Source organism: Perca fluviatilis, chromosome 1 (genome assembly GCF_010015445.1).
Source record: "Perca fluviatilis chromosome 1, GENO_Pfluv_1.0, whole genome shotgun sequence".
In the NCBI taxonomy this organism is placed as follows: Eukaryota; Metazoa; Chordata; class Actinopteri; order Perciformes; family Percidae; genus Perca; species Perca fluviatilis.
Window position 1 is genome coordinate 29,152,127 of NC_053112.1, and position 18,779 is coordinate 29,170,905.

Consider the following 18,779-nt stretch of genomic DNA (forward strand, 5'->3'; position numbering starts at 1 on the left):
CACCACTGGAGACTCTTTGGAGAGGCTCAATTTGTATCCTATTATCCTATAAGAAAATGTCTATTCAGTCGAATGAATAGTTTCATTGGCCTAAATTTTAATAATGCTGTGAAAGAAAGGGAGAAATAAAGAAGAATGCAGCTGGTGTGAACGCGCATTATTCCCGTCACCTGCAAGATGGGTAGCCTGGAGACCCCTATTCATTTGCCTAATTTCGGTCAACTTAACAAACTTTGGGAGAAATTATACTGCCATTGTTATGAAGGGTGAAGCTTTCTGATCGAATTAACAGCATGTTTTGATCCGGTAAATGTCATTAGAAAGAAAGAAACAATCGCGTTTAAAGGGGCCTGGGTAATGCGCCAAGTGGAGACGCCAAAGCGCAAACTGCACAAAGGGTGCTAGTAAATGCCACAGGGGACTTTTGTACCCTCACATTGCTGAAGTTTTTCCCCCCAAACAAAGGGCATTATTTTATACTTGAATACATTTCATACAACAATTGGCTGTTTTCTTCAAACATATTTTCACAGCAAGGTTAACAACAGGTTTATTGTGTGCGCTCCTCACAGATTCAAACTGCTCTCATGCGCCAAAACAGTTTGCTCCGATTCTTTTATTTGTCACTGAGAACGTTTTAATCTCGAAACTTTTACCGTGCTTGGATATATTTGATCCTGTGAGAGATGTCGAAGAATAAAAAGCAGCGGAGGTTGTGAAAGAAAGGCTCACAAGACATCTGAAGCGTTTGGAGAGTTTTCAGAGCACCATGGAGAGAAAAGCGAGCGAGCGAGCGGGACGGGGGCATTAAATCCAATTACTTCACTGTGCAGTTTTAACACTTTTTATGTGTTTGTCCTTTGAAATATGGAGGGACTTGTGTGCTGTTGCTTTTTTTAAACTGAATAAAATACTGGAAGTTTTTGCTGACCGACTTTGTAACGCCAAGTGTTGCGTCAGTAGGTCAAACGATGCGTCAGGATTTGCTGTACAACTGCGATGTGAAAATTGTATTTCCTCGTTCAAATATTTGATCAAATAGTCTGACTACTATCTGATTGTATAAATACACTTTGATATATTTATATTTCTTAAGCCACTACCTATCCACATTTTTACATTCTATTTTTATATTCATCTTTTGGCAACCATTATGAAAATGTGCCATCATTGCTTTGTTTTAAAAACTGCTTGTAGTTTGGGAGTAGTTGTTTAATGAGCATTATTATTCATCATATATATAGGCCTACATAATATATATTACATTACTGCTTGAATTTGACTGAGTTATTGAGAATTGCTTTAATGTGTAGGGCAAATTAGGATTCAATCTATTTTATTTAATTTAATGTATATGTCTTGATTGCACTGGTCTAATTAACCCTCATAAGCACTAATGTGCAGTAAGTTATAGTAGAATATTTAATAACATAATGAGTCACTGCTGTATAACTATTTCTCAGGTCATTAAATGATGCACAGCATAGATACACACAAAAACAACACAGTTAACAATATGATGCAACACGAGCTTTAAGGATTGGGCGTCACTGATATGAGACCATATAGAAATAATGTGGGCATAAGCATTATGGTTTTCCTTTCTGTAGATAGATCTGCTGCAACTGGCTGAATAAAACCGGGATATGAATCCCATTCATTTTTATAAAGTTAGTTTTGGCATCTGACGCATTATTCTCTCTCTGTCTGCACATTCAGTTAGACTGGTCCTGTTAGTGCGTGATATCACTAACGGTCTTTATTTTCTGGAAAATATCTTGTAGGCCTATGCTAATCAAAACACAGCAGCCAGTCTAATGTATCACTGTCTATCTTCCATGCAGCCCAGAGCAAGGGAATATTCAGATCCGTTAAAAGTTCAAATGAACTGAAAACAAGCAGGTGAGAGCAGAGATGTGTGTGTGTGTGTGTGTGTGTGTGTGTGTGTGTGTGTGTGTGTGTGTGTGTGTGTGTGTGTGTGTGTGTGTGTGCGCGCGCGCGTGTGCGTGCGTGCGTGTGTGTGTTTGTTGTCAGGCGCTGCGCTCTGACCCGTGGTGACCTCAGAGGGTCCCAGACACAATCCTTTGGCTTGGTGCGCCACCCTCCGCCTGAACCGGAGCAGTTCACACGGTCCCCGTTGAGCCAGCTGGGTTCAGACTACATGGTTCAGCAGCTACAGGCCCCTTTGAAAAACAAATACAGCAGCAACAGATTTACTCATTAAAGAGTGTAAACATGGGAGCAAATGTATATTGCATTCCTTTCACAAGATGTGTAGTAATATTATAGTGATCGTCCAGAAGGTAAAAGTATTATAAATCACTATAAACTCCTTAAATATAATTTTTCTACCTTAGGAGATGAAAAAATGAATTATATAAACTCACTTTTTATCCTCAACTTTTTACAATAACAACTTTTTACAATAACAAAATAGTTCTTAAAAATAACTGAATTGCGACAAACTAATGTTTAGTGGGGCTATTTGCAATATTTAAACGTGTCTGAAAGGATTTCAATTCTTTAAAAATGCGTTTACAAATTAAAGCTCTTTGATGCTCTCTTTGTAATGTGCAAAACTGCCCCCTCCAGTGGTCCATTTTGGAAACTTAAGTGGTCACTGAAAGATATTTTAGAGATGAGAATCTACACTGAGACTTGTTACAGTTTTATACAAACAGACTTCTGCAAACTGTTAAATATATAACTATCAACTAGGCCTTCAGTAAACCTATTATATTTATGCAGATATTAGAGCATGAATCTGATGTGACAACCAAAGCTATCACTACAGGGGAATTAATTCAGTGATATCTTAAATCATAGATTAAATAAATCATATAACTCACAGGAGTTTAACTATGCTATAAAATATTTGAGAGATACAATAATACTGGTCGTGACACACATTTTAGGATATGATTTGAAAATGTGATTTTTGGATTGTAGCCTGCAGTGAGGGTTATAGCTAACAATAATCTTAGTCTAAATCCAGATAAAACTGGCAGACAAGATAGACTTTAGCTCTTCAATGTGTAACCAATGATTTTCCTGACAAAGAAAACAGAAAGCAGAGTAGGGATCTCCAAGATGTATGGAGAAAGGAAGAGTCAACACTCCAGCAACACTAGTATACAACTTTATTTTGACGTGTTGGTCTTACAATAAAGTTGTTCTTCATAATGAAAAAACACACTTAATATGTTTTGAACTCAGTTTTGCAAACAAGTAAGTTTGGTTTAGTGGTGGAAGATCAGATCCCTTACTTAGTAAAAGTAGCAACACTTCAACATAAAAATACTGTTAATAAAGGTCCTGTATAAAAAAAGTAATTAAGTGAATGTACACAGGTAGAGTAGGCCTATTTAAAGTATCAAAGTTAAAGTCATTATTCATTGTGGAACCTTTCAGGGTGTTTATAGAGTATTATATAATAATCGGAGCAGCATTTAGCTAGGATTGAAGAAATACTAAGCTCAAAGAAAGAAAGTCTCTAAAAAAAGTCACTTAGTGTAGTTATTAGAATAGCTGTTCAATAATATTTTCTGCAAGTTTTATTTAAATGTCTCCATTTTCATCATCATTTGTAACCGATCACATATATAGTTCTTTCCAGGAAATTTTATATGAACATTTAGAAAGCCCTCTCCATGTTGCCAGGAATAAAAGTCTGATGGAGAAATACTGAATCCTTTATTTATTCGGTTCTATTTAAAATAGTCAAGTCTAAACGTAGGCTCATTAGCCATAAAATATTGGAATCAGCCTGAATACTGTGTCATGTGTATTTTTTAACTGAAGAATATAATATATACAGTACAGGCCAAAGGTTTGGACACACCTTCTCATTCAATGCGTTTTCTTTATTTTCATGACTATTTACATTGTAGATTCTCACTGAAGGCATCAAAACTATGAATGAAGACATATGGAATTATGTACTTAACAAAAAAGTGTGAAATAACTGAAAACATGTCTTATATTTAAGATTCCTCAAAGTAGCCACCCTTTGCTTTTTTTGATAGCGCTGCAAACCCTTGGTGTTCTCTCAATGAGCTTCATGAGGTAGTCACCTAAAATGGTTTTCACCTCACAGGTGTGCTTTGTCAGGGTTAATCAGTGGAATTTTCTCCCTTATTAATAAAAAAGCAAAGGGTGGCTACTTTGAAGAATCTAAAATATAACACATGTTTTCAGTTATTTCACACTTTTTTGTTAAGTACATAATTTCATATGTGTTCATTCATAGTTTTGATGCCTTCAGTGAGAATCTACAATGTAAATAGTCATGAAAATAAAAAGGAAACGCATTGAATGAGAAGGTGTGTCCAAACCTTTGGCCTGTACTGTATTTTTTTAAACATCTCCATCTCAAATGTAGTGGCATAATGTACCATAAATACTAAAATAAAAGTATCAAAACATTTTTTCAATTCAATTTAATTATATTTATAATGTCAAATCATAACAAGACAGTGGCAAGGAAAAACCTTTTAGGGAGAAACAACCTCGGACAGACCCAGGCTCTTGGTAGGCGGTGTCTGACGGTGCTGGTTGGGGGTGTGATAAACAGTGGCAATAATAGTCACATTAAAGATAATGGAAATATGACTAGAAATAGTAGTTGCGTAGGCGTTACAGGGTGTGGCAGGGTGTGGCAGGGCACTGCAGGGCATTATAGGGTGTAGCAGGGTGTAGCAGGGCACTGCAGGGCATAGCAGGGTGTAGCAGGGCACTGCAGGGCGTTATAGGGTGTAGCAGGGTAATAAATAATAAAAACTATACAAAACTAGCGATCTTTTCACTGTTAGTCTCGTTTGCTGTTACAGGTCATTTATGATCATCAGATGGAACATTACACAGTTTCAGAAACGTGTAAAAGTTACATATAGTCACTGTAAATGTACAAATATCAATTAAATTAATTCTCTGTAAAATGTAATTCAAAATCCTATTGGATTGTAGAGGTATTATTAGCTAAATATGCTGGAAATAAAAGTCATTCTGCAGAAAAATTGCCCCTGTGACTGATGTATTTTCACATACGTATGACATGACTATTATTAATATTGATGCATCAGCCAGTCAATAGCATTTTAATAATGTAGCTGGTTGAGATTTAGCCAGTTTTTAAATATTTTAAATATAGTTAGGTGGTGGAAAATAGTAGGCTACCTTTATTTAATAATGTACTTAATTAAGTACATTTTTATACGTTACTTGAGTAATTTAATTTTCTGCTACTTTATATTCCACTACATTTATTTCATAACTTAAGTCACTAGTTACTTTGCAGATTCAGATTTATAATACAAAATATAATTAACAAATTGTATTTTTTAAGTTAAATAGGACTTGTTGATCCAGGAGGTAAATTCACAAGCTACCCAGCAGTATGTATAGTAAATGAAATTACCGTACCGAATAATTCATTCTGAAATAGAACATTCTGCAAAATGAGTACTTTACTTTTAGAAATTTAAGTAGGCTAAATTAATTGTTAATAATTATGTACTTTTACTTCAGTAACATTTTGACTGCAGTGATTTTAATGCATTGTGGTATTGTGCGACTTTTGCTTAAGTAAAAAATCTGAGTACTGTTTTCACCACTGTTAGGTAATTTAGTCCAGTGGTTCCCTACCTAAAGGTTGGGCACCTCAAAAGTGGCACAAGATAAATCGGAAGGATTGTAAGATGATTAGTCTATATCCACGACGTTCCACTTCCAGGATTGCTCCAGTACCACCGGAAATTCCGCCGGATGTCACTATTTTCGGCCGGATGTCCCTAACCCTTCTACTTTCTTTGTGTTGTGATTTTAAACTCCGGTTGATTTACGAGGACCATGGTTAACTGCTCCTCAGATCTCTGCAGGGTAAATCCAGACAGCTGGCTAGACTATCTGTCCAATTTGAGTTTTCTGTTGCACCAAAACTAGTTCCTTCCCGAGGCTATTTTGCAGCTGCACCGTGGCTCCGTCCAGTGCCTAGCACTGCCCAAGATGTTTGTGATTGGTTTAAAGAAATGCCAACAAACCAGAGCATGTTTTTCTCCCATCCCGGAATGCTGTGGACTAGCCAGACCCTCCTCCGAAGCGCTGTGGAGGAGGGTCTGGCAATGTAAGACTATGACATAATTAATGTTCTATGGAAAACGAAAATAAAAAGTTCTGCTACACAAATTTGCATTCATGATTTGGACTTTTTTCTTAATCTTTGATGTTGTGAAATAATGGATCATCTTGGTTTTCCTTCACCACAAAGGGGTCCCGGCTACCGCTCTACACAATGTTGCTCTACAAAGTCACGACTGCTTGCTGTCCTGGCTCCACATTGGTGGAACTAACTACTTCAACTACTCCCCATTGATATCAGGACAGCAGCAACTCTACACATCTTCCATTGGAGACTGAAAACTCATCTGTTCAGACTGCTTGCATGATTCCTGCACTTCTTGGGGTTGTGCCCACATGGTTGAATGCACTTATTGTAAGTCACTTTGGATAAAAGATTCAGCTCAATAAATGTAATGTAAACTTTGGGTCTCAAATAACCCTTTCAATTAAACTATCTGAGACTTTGAGACATCTGAAACACATGACAAGGGCCCAGGGGGTGGGGGAAGAAGTATTCAGATCCTTTATGTAAGTAAAAGTAATAATATATCAGCGTAAAAGATACTCTGTCACAACAAGTAAAGCTCCTGCATTAAAAATCTTACGAAAGTAAAGTATTTTCAGCAAAATTTACCTCACTTCAAAAGTAAAGTTACTTTAGAATGGCCCATTTAATATTATTTTATATAGATATTATTAGATAATTGTTACTAATAGTTGTAGCTTAATTTTAACTATTTTACTTTGGGCAGTTCAATCTATAGGAAATTTTGGCTATAATTGGGTCCTAAAACCTTCTTAAAACAAGTGAAACATTTGTTTTTTGCAATTAGTTCAACCTGTTTTTTTTTTTTTAAGAACTATCTAAAGAAATGACAGTATCGTGAAACAAAAAGGCATGTCACTGCACTAGAATTATAAAAAATTAACCTTCATTTTTGAAAATACATGAAATTAATTGATTTGCATTGAAAACAGGCTGGGATATTCTTACTGCAGTGGCTGATTTGTTGTTTAAGTGGTGGTACCGGTAGTACTGTAGTTATTCCCTCCGGGAATGTAATGGAGTAAAAGTATAGAGTAGCTCTACAGTATACATTTATATATTTTTCAATTTTTATTGAAAAAACATTGAAATATACAAACATTGCAGACATGTACTCAACATAATGGTACAGAGAAACAAGAATGTGTATTTAAATAAATAAATAAATATGATTGGAATAAACATTGACATCAACATTAAACTCTCATAAAACTCCAGCGAAATTAGAGGTGACTTTTGTTATTTTGCATTAACATTTACAATTAATTAAAAGTATATTTATCAAGTTCAAGATGTATAATGACATTTTTACACTCAATTTTTATTTTATGATTAGTTTTACACAGTATAACATAATTTCATTCAAGTCAAAAAAGTATACACACAGGCTGTTATTGTACGTGAGCTGTACAGGGATAGTCTCAACATATTGACCAATGACAGCACGCCTCTCAAACTTTAGGCAAAGCAACACGTGTGGTCGCTCCTGATTGGCTGAGTGTTAAACGTAGACCCGCTACTTCCTCTGTTGCTTCCTCAAGACTCAGGATAAAGTCTCCGGATCTGCTGCTGCTTACAGGTCAGTGCAAATGTTTCCCCACCTTCTTCCTTAATTGTCCACGCGTACATTAGCGTCCACTAGCTTAGGCCTACGTTTTTTTTGTTTTCAGAGGTTTGTTACAAACGTGATGCTGTAACGAGCCATCGGAAAATATGCTGCTCTTCGCTTATTGTTGCGTTAACATAGACCAGAGTCAAGCCACGTTTTGTATATTTTCTCGACATCTTATCTTTATTTCAGTTTAATCTCTTATATTTACATGGACAGCGTGTTCAGTCAGTATTATGCCTTTAATCAGAATAATGTGTTCGTCTCTCTTATCTGTCGGTGTAGCTGAGAAACTCCGTTAATGTCCAAAGCTGACGATCCTCTGAAATAACAAGAGGTGGACACGTAGCATCTGATCAGACACCGTGTGTGAAATGATAACGATACTTTGTTTGGAAACTTTTTTTGTTTTGTTTATCCCCGCCTCACCCACTTTGTGTGCAACTGGCCTGCACACTGACGCCATTGTTATAAAATAAGATTACGACGAGGATAAAACAGGAACAATGTCACCATTATCAAGCGCATGTAGTGGCATCCCCGCCATATATTCTTACTTCATATGCATGCCTGTAACCTCAAACCAGTCAGCATTGGCCTAGAACACATGCATAGCACACTGAGGGGTATGGTTTTTCAGGTTTTAGCCACTCCTATTCTCTCATTCAAAATGTCATTGGCAAACTTGTTTGAGTTGTATAATCCATCACAGTGAACATAAAGTTATGATTTATTTATTTAGGAAAGGTTACATTAAAAGTATAAAGTATCATAGTGTAAGGATTCCTAAAATATAGTTTTTAAAGGATTTGTAACAAGGATTATATGGGGATATCAGAATCCGCTTTATTGGCCAAGTATGTGCACACATACAAGGAAGTATGGAAACAAATGGCTGCCCAAAGTGTTAGAAAGTACATTCATAAATGTAATTTATATGCATTTGATCAACAAAAATGTAAAGTAGACCTAGCCTATATGTCATTTGTAATATACATATGTAATGTTGGCAGTGAATTTTAAAAAGTGCCGCATACATTAGAGAGACAGAAGTTATTAAAAAAGTTTGACTTTTTCTGCTATTTACTCTCCAAGTAAAGTCAGACAACAGATACTGGCCAGACACGTCTTGTATTGTGAAGGTTTAGGAGCCTCGACCTGCTGTAAAATGAGGATGTTGCAGCAGATCATAACTGAAGACTTGAGGCGTTTTTATGGTAAACTTCCCCTTACTGGAGTCTGTGGAATGTATCTCGAGTGGCTGTCGTTTCCCTCCTTTTGTAAACAGCATTTTTAAAACACTAGGTAATGCTCTTCTGGCAATGTGCTGTGTGCAGTCACATGTGTATTTACAGTACAGACACGGGATGATTGAAGTGACCGTGCAGAGACTCAATCATGTGTTTGCCCTTGAGTACAGCAGGCGCTTTCATTACAGCAAACAGAGAGGGTGGTTTTGTGCTTTAGGAGCCGACTGGCACCCTGTTGTCACTCTGGTTTGGTCAGTTGAGAATACCAGCACCAGCTTGTCTGCCTGTTTTGGGGTTGATAGCGAGCAACTTGATGTTTGTTTACACAACAATCAATAGCGGCTCTGAGTGAGACCTATCTAAAGCAGAAATTTCAGCTCAGGGCAGAATTTGGAAAAGTCATCCCAACCAACTTGCACTGATGTGACGTCATTTACTGACTAAAGTGTATTCAAAAGAATCATGTGAGAGCAGCAAGTTGGGGATCCGGCTTAATGAACCAACCTCAAATGATCATGCTTCTCCTTGGAGTGTTAAGAGAAGAATGAATTGCTGTGTGAATGCTGTTTCTCTGAAATGATTTTTCCAGTGCAACTTATTAGAATATATCAGCTAATTAAAAGAAATCCTCCCATTCTGGGAAAATAAAATGGAGTTAATAAAATAATTAATCCCAGAGTATGATGATTCATATCTTGAACCATTTTGTACAGTATATTCAAGCTCATCCAGTCGACAATGCAGTCCTGCTTGCTTTTATTGAGCGTAATGTCTGTTCAGGTGCTAATATTTTACTGTGGTATCACTAAAAGTACCTCTTGTTTCATTTAATATGGCTACTGTAAAACTAATAGATTAGCTCATCAACAAAATAATAATAGGCAACTATTATAATTGATTCATTGTTCAAGTCATGTTCAAGCTAAAATGCCAAACATTCCCTCCGTTGTGAGGATTTGTACAGTATGTGTGATGGTAAACTGCATATTTGGGGGTTTTGGACAGTTGGTCTTACAAAACACACAATAGGATGTCCTAAGATAAGATTAACCTTTATTGATCCCTAGTAGGAAATTCGGTTTTTGCAGCAGTACAAGGACAGAAATATATACAGATATGTATAAATAAGTAACTAAATAGCAACAGGTACATAAACTTAAATAAGAATAGAATAAAAAAAATAGAAACTATGTAAGAGCATTTGGAGACAAAATAACAGTGGTGTGACTATTGGCTGTAGAGTCAACAGGTCTATGTAAACAGTGTACACAAGACTAGACTATGTCATTCTGACATTTTTTGGACTAAATGCCAAAACAAATAATCGAGAAAGTAATCGTCAGATATATGTGATGAAAATAATTGCTGCAGTTTAGTTTTATGGCAGTTCTTATGATTTGCATTCAATGTCACTAAAATGACCTCAGAGGAAGAGTGAATGGCTCAATGTCACCCTGTTTAGTTTGTGACCACTAGCAGAGCAATGGTTTTTACAAGTTGGTCCCCACTGTTTGTTCATGCGCACGAGGACATATTCCTTCTGATGATGTCATTCTATTTAGCTGATTGACAGTTGGTGGTGGTGACGTGTAGAAGTCTAGCAATGCAACGCACAAAGGCAGTAAAAAAAGAAGACCGCTAGCTAGTAAACGGTGCACTATTTAAAATGTTTTGAAAAGTCTGCTTTGCAAATGTTTTCTCTGTAATGCAGATAAAGACATTTGTAAGACGTTAAGGAAAAGCATAATGTAGTATCAATAAATCTAAAGATCACTTTTGTTTCTGAATAAGAAAATACTCTTGATGAAGGTCCAGAGGAACTGAAATGTTAGTTTTTTTTTTTTTTTTAAATAAATGTTGATGCTATAAGCAAGAGCAGATTGCAGGATTTTCCTTTTTTCCAAGTTTGTGATATTTTCCAACGCACCTGCACAGAAGAATTGTTGGATGTGCGAATGTTTCTTCGAAAAGTTTCCGAACAAGAAACATCCGACCTTTAATTTAGATTTTCTGCCCAGATTTTACTGAGACTTGTGCACAATAATTTCAAAACAACAGCACGTTTTCTTTCACCTACAGTGTAGAGGTCATGCGCCCGCCTGACTGCTGTGTTGGTAGCTGTTGACCTTTGTTCCACTTCACAAATCCCATCCTCCACCCTCCCTCTCCCCTAAATTTCTCCACTGTGAGACCATGTGACTGGGAGTGTGCGATTTCACTAGGGAGGTCTGGACCTGCAGTCTTGTGCATGGTATTCTTGTGCAAGGTCAGCCTTTGTGTTCTTTGGGTTGAATGTTACTGGAGGAGGATGGACACGAGGCAGGCAGAGGGGTCAAGCACATGAAAGTTGTCCCACTGAAGCCGCATGAGCTTCAACAACCATCAGTTATAGCCATGCATTGACAAATGTATGCTCTCAGCGGGTTTTGGTTGTCTCTTCCTGTTCACGCTTTTACAGCTTCCCCCAGCTAGAGTGTCGCTCATCCACCATACTTATCAGGAGAAAGTGGTCTATCGGTTGTCTGAGAGCATCCTCATGCTATATCTCTGTAAACCTACACAGGAAAAATATTGAATCATCCTTCGATTTAGATTACTACCCTCAGGCTGGCTGTACTATTTTGTAAAACCGTTGAATTATCAATGAGGTAGTGGCAGCTGGACTGAAGCAGATCCAACAACAGGATCCAATAAATCAATAACGCATGATTTTTCAGTTGTCAACATTTTGCATTTTTAGAACAGAATCAATAGTGAACTGCTGTATGTGGTCCTTGCCTGAACACATTTGGTTTCAGGTTAAAAAAAAAAATAAAAAATGGTTTGGCCTTTCGTATTGGGCAGAAAATCTGTAATGGACAATTAGTAATATAAGCCTAAAACACGCTACTATTATTTTTGTAATCCATTAATCTGCTACGGCAGCGTACTGCCACCGTAATAAAGTTTCTCATTAATGAGATCCTTTTCACTACATACCCAATTATTCGGAACTTTCTTGCTATAACATATTTATTCTTGTTAAACACAAAACTTTCTCTCTATGTCATCTTGGTTAAACAAGTCATTTCTTGCTCTAACATGATAAATTGGTGTGTTGTTATAACCATAAACTTCCACATGTTTAAATTAGGAAAATGTCCGGTCTGTGACTAAATTGAATACACTGTGGCCTACATTGGCTTGACAAACTGACATTATTATTATTATTAACTGATAAATATGGTTTGATTAAATTTTATTTCATCATCTGGCTGAGACAAATATCTTTCATTACAGTATTTATACTTTCTGATCCTCGCAGGTTATAGTCCAAAACACAAACGTACTCCTTTTCCGTTCACATAAAACAAAAAAAAAGACCAGTTTGTGCAGATTCATCTAACAGTTGAGAGAAAGCTGCGGAAGTGACCGTCTTGTCAAAATGGGATTAAGTAAAGTTTGTTAAAGGGCTCCATGTGTTAATCTTCCTGTGATTAGATTGTAACAATGATCTTAAATCATTTAACCTAACTCTTGCTGCCCGGTGTCTGTTTTTGTTTTATTTTAGCTTTTTTCTATGTGCGCTATTCCTCGAAGAGGAACTTAAACATTTTTTAAGGAAATCAAGTGTGACTGACCAACCATGTGGGTATTTTTTTTGTAACTTCCTGGCTGTGGTTTCAAAACCACAGCTGTAGTCTCTCTCAAGCTGCAGTCTTGATGTTCTGTTATGTGTCAAATGAACCAGCTGCCCTCTCCCCCTCTTTTTTCCAATGTCTTGTATGTGCTTGGGTGTGGGGTGACTGGTGAGCTGGCTCTGCTATTGGCTTGTCATCGTCCCAGTCCAAGTATGGAGAGCAGAGGTGGTGTTGGAGGGGGGGGGCGGTTGTTGCATTACCTTATGCCTTTTAACAACTCTCTCTCTAACTTCATAATGCATATAATTGTTAGTTGCAGCTTTCAAATGTTGTTCATATCAAACCGAGAAACACAAACACATTCTGATATTTATAAAGCTGCAAGTAACCAAGTTATAATTTCAAAAATCCATTATGATGAATTTCTGTAGATTTTAGTCGTGGTGAGCGTTATGACGCTTTAGCATCAATGTGATGAAATATCTGTTCAATTTCATTTGCTGAATTAACCAAATACTGACATGACTTTCTGTTTATAGTATCCATAAAGTCCAGATAATATCCAGAAAATTGTCTTAATAGACATATACATTGATATCATGACATAAAATTACATATACCATGATAGCATTTAGACAGGATTTTTCTATACCACCCTACCACTCTTTCAGCATTGTAATGTTTCTGTTAAACTCCACAAACATCCATGTATTTTGTTTGATAGTCACGGCTGATTACACTTGTTCACTTTTGGGCTTTCTACCATTTCCCTTGTCTCTGTTGTTACAGACATGTTCAGCAGGAAGTGTATAATCCACATGTCCACATTTTACCCACAGTTTACATTTGTCTCCGTTGAAAATGCAAGAAAATAAGGTGTAGATCGTCTCTCAACTGTAGTTAATTAACTGGAAATTATAGCTATTCATCTTAGACTCCAAGGAATGTGTACATACGCTCAGGTTCAGTTTAGTCAATGTTAGTGCTCGCATACTATATCAGTATACAAGGGCAATTTGTCAACATATGTAGAATACAAAGGTGTGTGTGTGTGTGTGTGTGTGTGTGTGTGTGTGTGTGTGTGTGTGTGTGTGTGTGTGTGTGTGTGTGTGTGTGTGTGTGTGTGTGTGTGTGTGTGTGTGTGTGTGTGTGTGTGTGTGTGTGTGTGTGTGTGTCTTTGTTCGGCTATAGTTTCACTAGTTTGGATGCTCGGCAACACAAGAATTGCACACACTGTGACAAGATAATGTTTGATAAGATATTGGTCATTTTGTCTTGAATAAACATTACTGAAAAAAATTAATATCACTCCGATCGGCAATGACGTCATTCTGAATTCTGATTGGATTTGTGGCCACCATTACCTTTAAACTAGTTTTACACATGCAGACAGACACGTGCACAAAAAGCTTAAATGTCTATATTGCTCCAGTGAGTGGTAGTTTTGCCACACGCGTCTGTGTTTCTCTTTGAGAGGGGCAGGTTTCAGCTATTCATAGTTGTGAGAACCTCAGAGGTCTATTAGAGGTCAGTGTGAGTCCTTCTAATAGCAACTGCTGCCTGTCAGGGCCTGTCAGATAACTGTAGCTCTCCGCCCTTGGACACAGTCTGTACTTTTCTTCATATACACACTGTGGGACTGTGAGTATAGAGATTTATTATATCTTCATTTGTCAACAATCATTGCTGAAGTTTTTGAAATATCCATTTAGCTTCATTTACGTTTGTCCTAGTGCTGACATACTGAAGTGGGTGATCATCTTGTCTTTCATAATGACTAATAGGAACACCTGTAAGACTGCATTTGTAAGGTTTAATGTGGAGTTTTTGATTTATTGTATTTTATTTTTTATAGAGCATAAATAGAACCAAACAGCTTTAATGAATCTTGCCAGTGCTTTTTGTTTTTATATTTGAATATATAAATTAAGGAGATCATGTCATTAATCTCTTTTGATTGTGTTCGTCTTTCTGCACATTCAACAATTTACTGCATTTACAGTAAGTAACTACTTTACGTAAAGTAACTTGTTTGGGAGCTTTTCTACAAAACGTTGGCACTGGTCTCAGTTGCCATAGGCCCTGTGGTAATTATTGAAGTAGGTGAGAAGTCAATTGTTACCTACTGTACTGTGTGTGGCAGTTGTTTACCTACAGGGCAATCGCTGTCCTATCTAGAGGTCAAAGGAGTTGAACATGTACATAAAGCCGCAGAGTCTGATAATAAATAAAAAATAAATAAAAAAATAATAAACAAAACATTAAATGTTGAAAGTGTGAGTTACTAATTAATGTATTTCCCTATTCAGATGTAATAGCCTAATTGAAAAATAACTGCTGGTTAGATATATTAGCTGGTGAGTTTAAAATTGGTCTTTCTTGCCACAGGCTCATCTAATCTGCATTTTATATTAACATGTAATTAGAAGTCATTTGACTGTTCTATTAAAATTTTAGTGGAACAGAACCATATGTCCAGGACTTTGAAGTTTGAAGTTTCAGCTCAGTGAGTCATTTCTAAAACATACCAGACCAGAAAGTCTCACTTCCCTTCAGACATAGAGTAGAGTAGCGTTCATTGTACAGCATCTGTGGTCGTTTCCATTTTCCATGGAGGCGCATGATCTTTAAAAGTATGCATGCAGTCATATTTCCTTCAAGTGTCTTTGTTGCCAAAGCTTTTGAATGGAATAGCACATCTTCCTTTTGTATGCATTGTTAGTGGTAGTGCAGAACAAGAACAATAGCGAACGTAAAAGTACTTTCAGCAGCATATTTGACCTAAATTTCTAGTTCTTTTAAACAACACATTTCTGCTACTGTAGTATTTAATTTTGTGCTCTGAATGATCATCTTTATGCATATCACTTCAGTAAATGTATACTACTTTTGTAGGAAGGCGTAAAACAAGAATAGCTGAACATGAAATGAGATTCCCCTGAAAAGGAAATCGATTAATGATTAAAAATACGGATGCACGGATCATACAAGAGTAGCCTATACCCTGCTTCATTCATTTGATTTAATTTCATGTTTATTTGAATAGGGACAGATGCTTAGATATAGACATTTGTGCAACACATCTCCAATGTACAGCATCACAGCATTTATAGCTATTGCTAATTTCCAATGCCCATCCCAAAAAAGAATGTTCCTGTGACATTTAAAGTGTATACCGATTACCTTGAAGCTAATAAAAACCAGAGAGATGACCTGGAGGCCAAGAGAGCACAGACCGACAGAACGACCCAGCCCATGTTAACCACAGCATTCGAGAAGGTGAAATTCCGTGGACAGCGTAGCTTATTGACTTGTAGCATGCACCTAAAGACACAGGTTAACGTTGGCTTACCGGTATCCTGCAGCTTGACTATTCTAAATATATATTATATTATTTTTATATATAATATGAGATTTATTTGTTTACCTGGCTCAAAAGAATACAACAAGCATCGGTATTGACAATCGGCCAAATGAAAATTCTACACATCGTTATTGGCTGAGAAATTTGCAATCGTTGCACCCCTAATTAAAAATGTGCAAAATCAAAATATTAAAATCAACTCAAAACTTTATGAATTTTAAGGAGATTTCTGACCTATATTATATAAAAGGGCATATTGTTAAGATCTTTAAAGCCAAGGTTTGTGCGGTTTGTAGGGTCGAATGAAATTGTCATATCAATGTTTAATGTCTCAAATCTTTTGATATATCTGAAATATGTCAAATCAGTAATGCTAAAGTGGTTGATCATCACTGAATTACAGGGATTAACACTGCTGCTGCTGCCCCGTATAGTATACTGTAGAGCTATCCTTGAAGCTTTATTTTGGTTTCATACTGTATGTTTCTCTGGTATTATTGTCATTGTGCCAGAAAGTATTCATACTGTACATTGCTGTATTATGTTAAGCATCTGACAGTAAGCAAAGTTTAGAAGAAATGAAAAGTCTAAAATAAGAAATAATACTACATAACATGTTTTTACATGTGGCTCTAATTGAGGAGATTTTCTTTTCCTGGGGCAGCTGTTGATTTGAAATATGCTTGATTTTTGGGTGGTTACAGTTTAAAAAATGTGTCTTCCTGGTGGCCTAATGGTTAAGACACATACCATAGAGCTTCAGCGTCCCCTGTCTGATTCCAGCCAGGGACCATTACTAAATGTAAGGGCTGCAACTAACGATTATTTTCATAATTATTTCATATTTGTCCAGTGTAATCCATATGACATCAGAAAACTGTTAATCACAATTATCTAGATCCCAACAGAAATGTATTTTTTTTTTTTTTTTTTTTGTCAAACCAGCAGGATAATCAGAAATTGACATATTGTAGAACCTTAAACAAGAAACAGTTTGGATTCTTTAGTTAGAAAACGACTTAAACAATTAATCAATTATCCATATAGTTGCTGATTCATTTTCCATCAATGTACTGTACCTTTCAAGCTTTTAAACTATCAATTATATAATATATATTAACTCATTTTGTACTGTTCTTTATTACTTAATAATCCTTAAGTAATAAAGAACAGTACAAAATGAGTTAATTTTAAAAAACAAACATTTATTGGATGGGGTGTATTCACAGATGGTAGAAAATTGCCTGTAACTCTGAATGGGACCACTGTTATTCAGTGTAAGCAGACTCTCATGTTGCTGTGTAATGGTCTAAAACAAGAGACCCATTAATAAAAAGATAAAATAATACCTCCTGCTGTATCACCACACATCCCCATTGTAGACAATTTCCCTTTTTTTTTTTTTTTAAATTGCACAAAATGACACACAGTAAATTTACAGTAAATACGTAAGTAAGTGTCTGATTACACTTATAATTGTAATTTTATGTTAAAATAAAACCAATATTTTCCAAACATATCTCTAAGCTTAACTGGAACAGTGTGTAAGGTAGTTACGACGGGCCCGAGTGCATGCTGGTTACTAACACACACACACACACACACACACACACACACACACACACACACACACACACACACACACACACACACACACACACACACACACACACCACTTAGGTGTTCAGCTTGCAGATGAGCTAAGCATGTCAGTCTTCAGATTTTGCACCTAAACTAGCTACCATATCTCGTCTCGTCACATGATCAAATCGAGACTTGACATCGACATACATATTACCCAGCAATCATCATTGCATATCTGTATATAACATTTACCAAATAAAATAAAATAATTATTCATTTAATTTAGTAGTTTTTTCATAGTTTATTTATAGTTCATGTAAAATAAGTATATCATTTTGTTATTTTTCACTATTTTACAAATCATGATGGAAATGGGTTTGCCTTTTCGAGGGCATATAGCCTATAGCAAATGGAATCGATTTTCAATTATCGTGAGTTCTTCTTTGGGCACAGGAGTATTTCCAAAGTGGCAATCTGAATCACTTGCAAGGGCCCATTCTCACGCCCCTGCACACATGCAGAAGAAGTGTAGACTAAATGTTTAAAATATGATAATGTTCAGGTCTTGTGTTTCTCTGCAGGGTCAGTGCAGAGAACAGTCATGCAGGCTCAGGAGGTCCTGAGACAGCTGCGGATTCCAGAGCTGGAAGATTTTCGGCAGTACATGCGCAGCTTGCCCACCAATGCACTCATGGGCATGGGTGCCTTCGCCGCCATCACCACCTACTGGTTCGCCACCCGGCCGAAAGCCCTCACACCCCCCTGTGACCTCGGCCTGCAGTCAGTGGAAATGCCAGTAGGTGATCTCTTTTTTTTTTTTTTTTTTTCTGAAAAAATGAAATATCCTGAATTCATGTAATGTGGATCCAGCAGCACAGAAAACAATGACACATTGGCCCATCCGCTGTCTTGTAATCCTGCGTGTTAGAGGAATAACTGAAGCTATAGCCAACTACTGGAAGGAAACCAGTCAGCAGACCTCATTCAGCAGGAATGTTGATGTGATCCTTCCCAGGAACTTTAATACTAGCTAAAGTTGTTAAAAGTCCTTTTGAATTACAAGCTTTGAGATCCTCATGGTTTGTCACACTGATGGTACTAAAAAGTTACCAGCGCAGTCAACTTTACCTTAGCTGAGATTAAATTGGCCTTTATCAAAAGTGTCAGAGTTATCATTCCTGAATCATGT

The 18,779-nt window shown here is 36.7% G+C and overlaps 1 protein-coding gene across 4 annotated transcripts in view; it reads left to right on the forward strand.

Moving 5' to 3' along the window:
• Nucleotides 1-7,634: 7,634 nt before the first annotated feature.
• The window catches only part of acsl1a (acyl-CoA synthetase long chain family member 1a), a 28,986-nt gene continuing 17,841 nt past the window's right edge, over nt 7,635-18,779 (forward strand). For 2 of the 4 annotated variants that reach the window (XM_039806608.1, XM_039806600.1), the window contains exons 1-2: nt 7,635-7,742; nt 18,172-18,386. In XM_039806608.1, coding sequence (XP_039662542.1) covers nt 18,192-18,386 — 195 coding nt within the window. In that variant the 5' untranslated portion in view covers nt 7,635-7,742; nt 18,172-18,191. Of the gene's footprint in view, nt 7,743-14,130; nt 14,284-18,171; nt 18,387-18,779 lie in introns of those variants that run through there. The other 2 variants (XM_039806584.1, XM_039806593.1) reach the window with 2 other exon arrangements.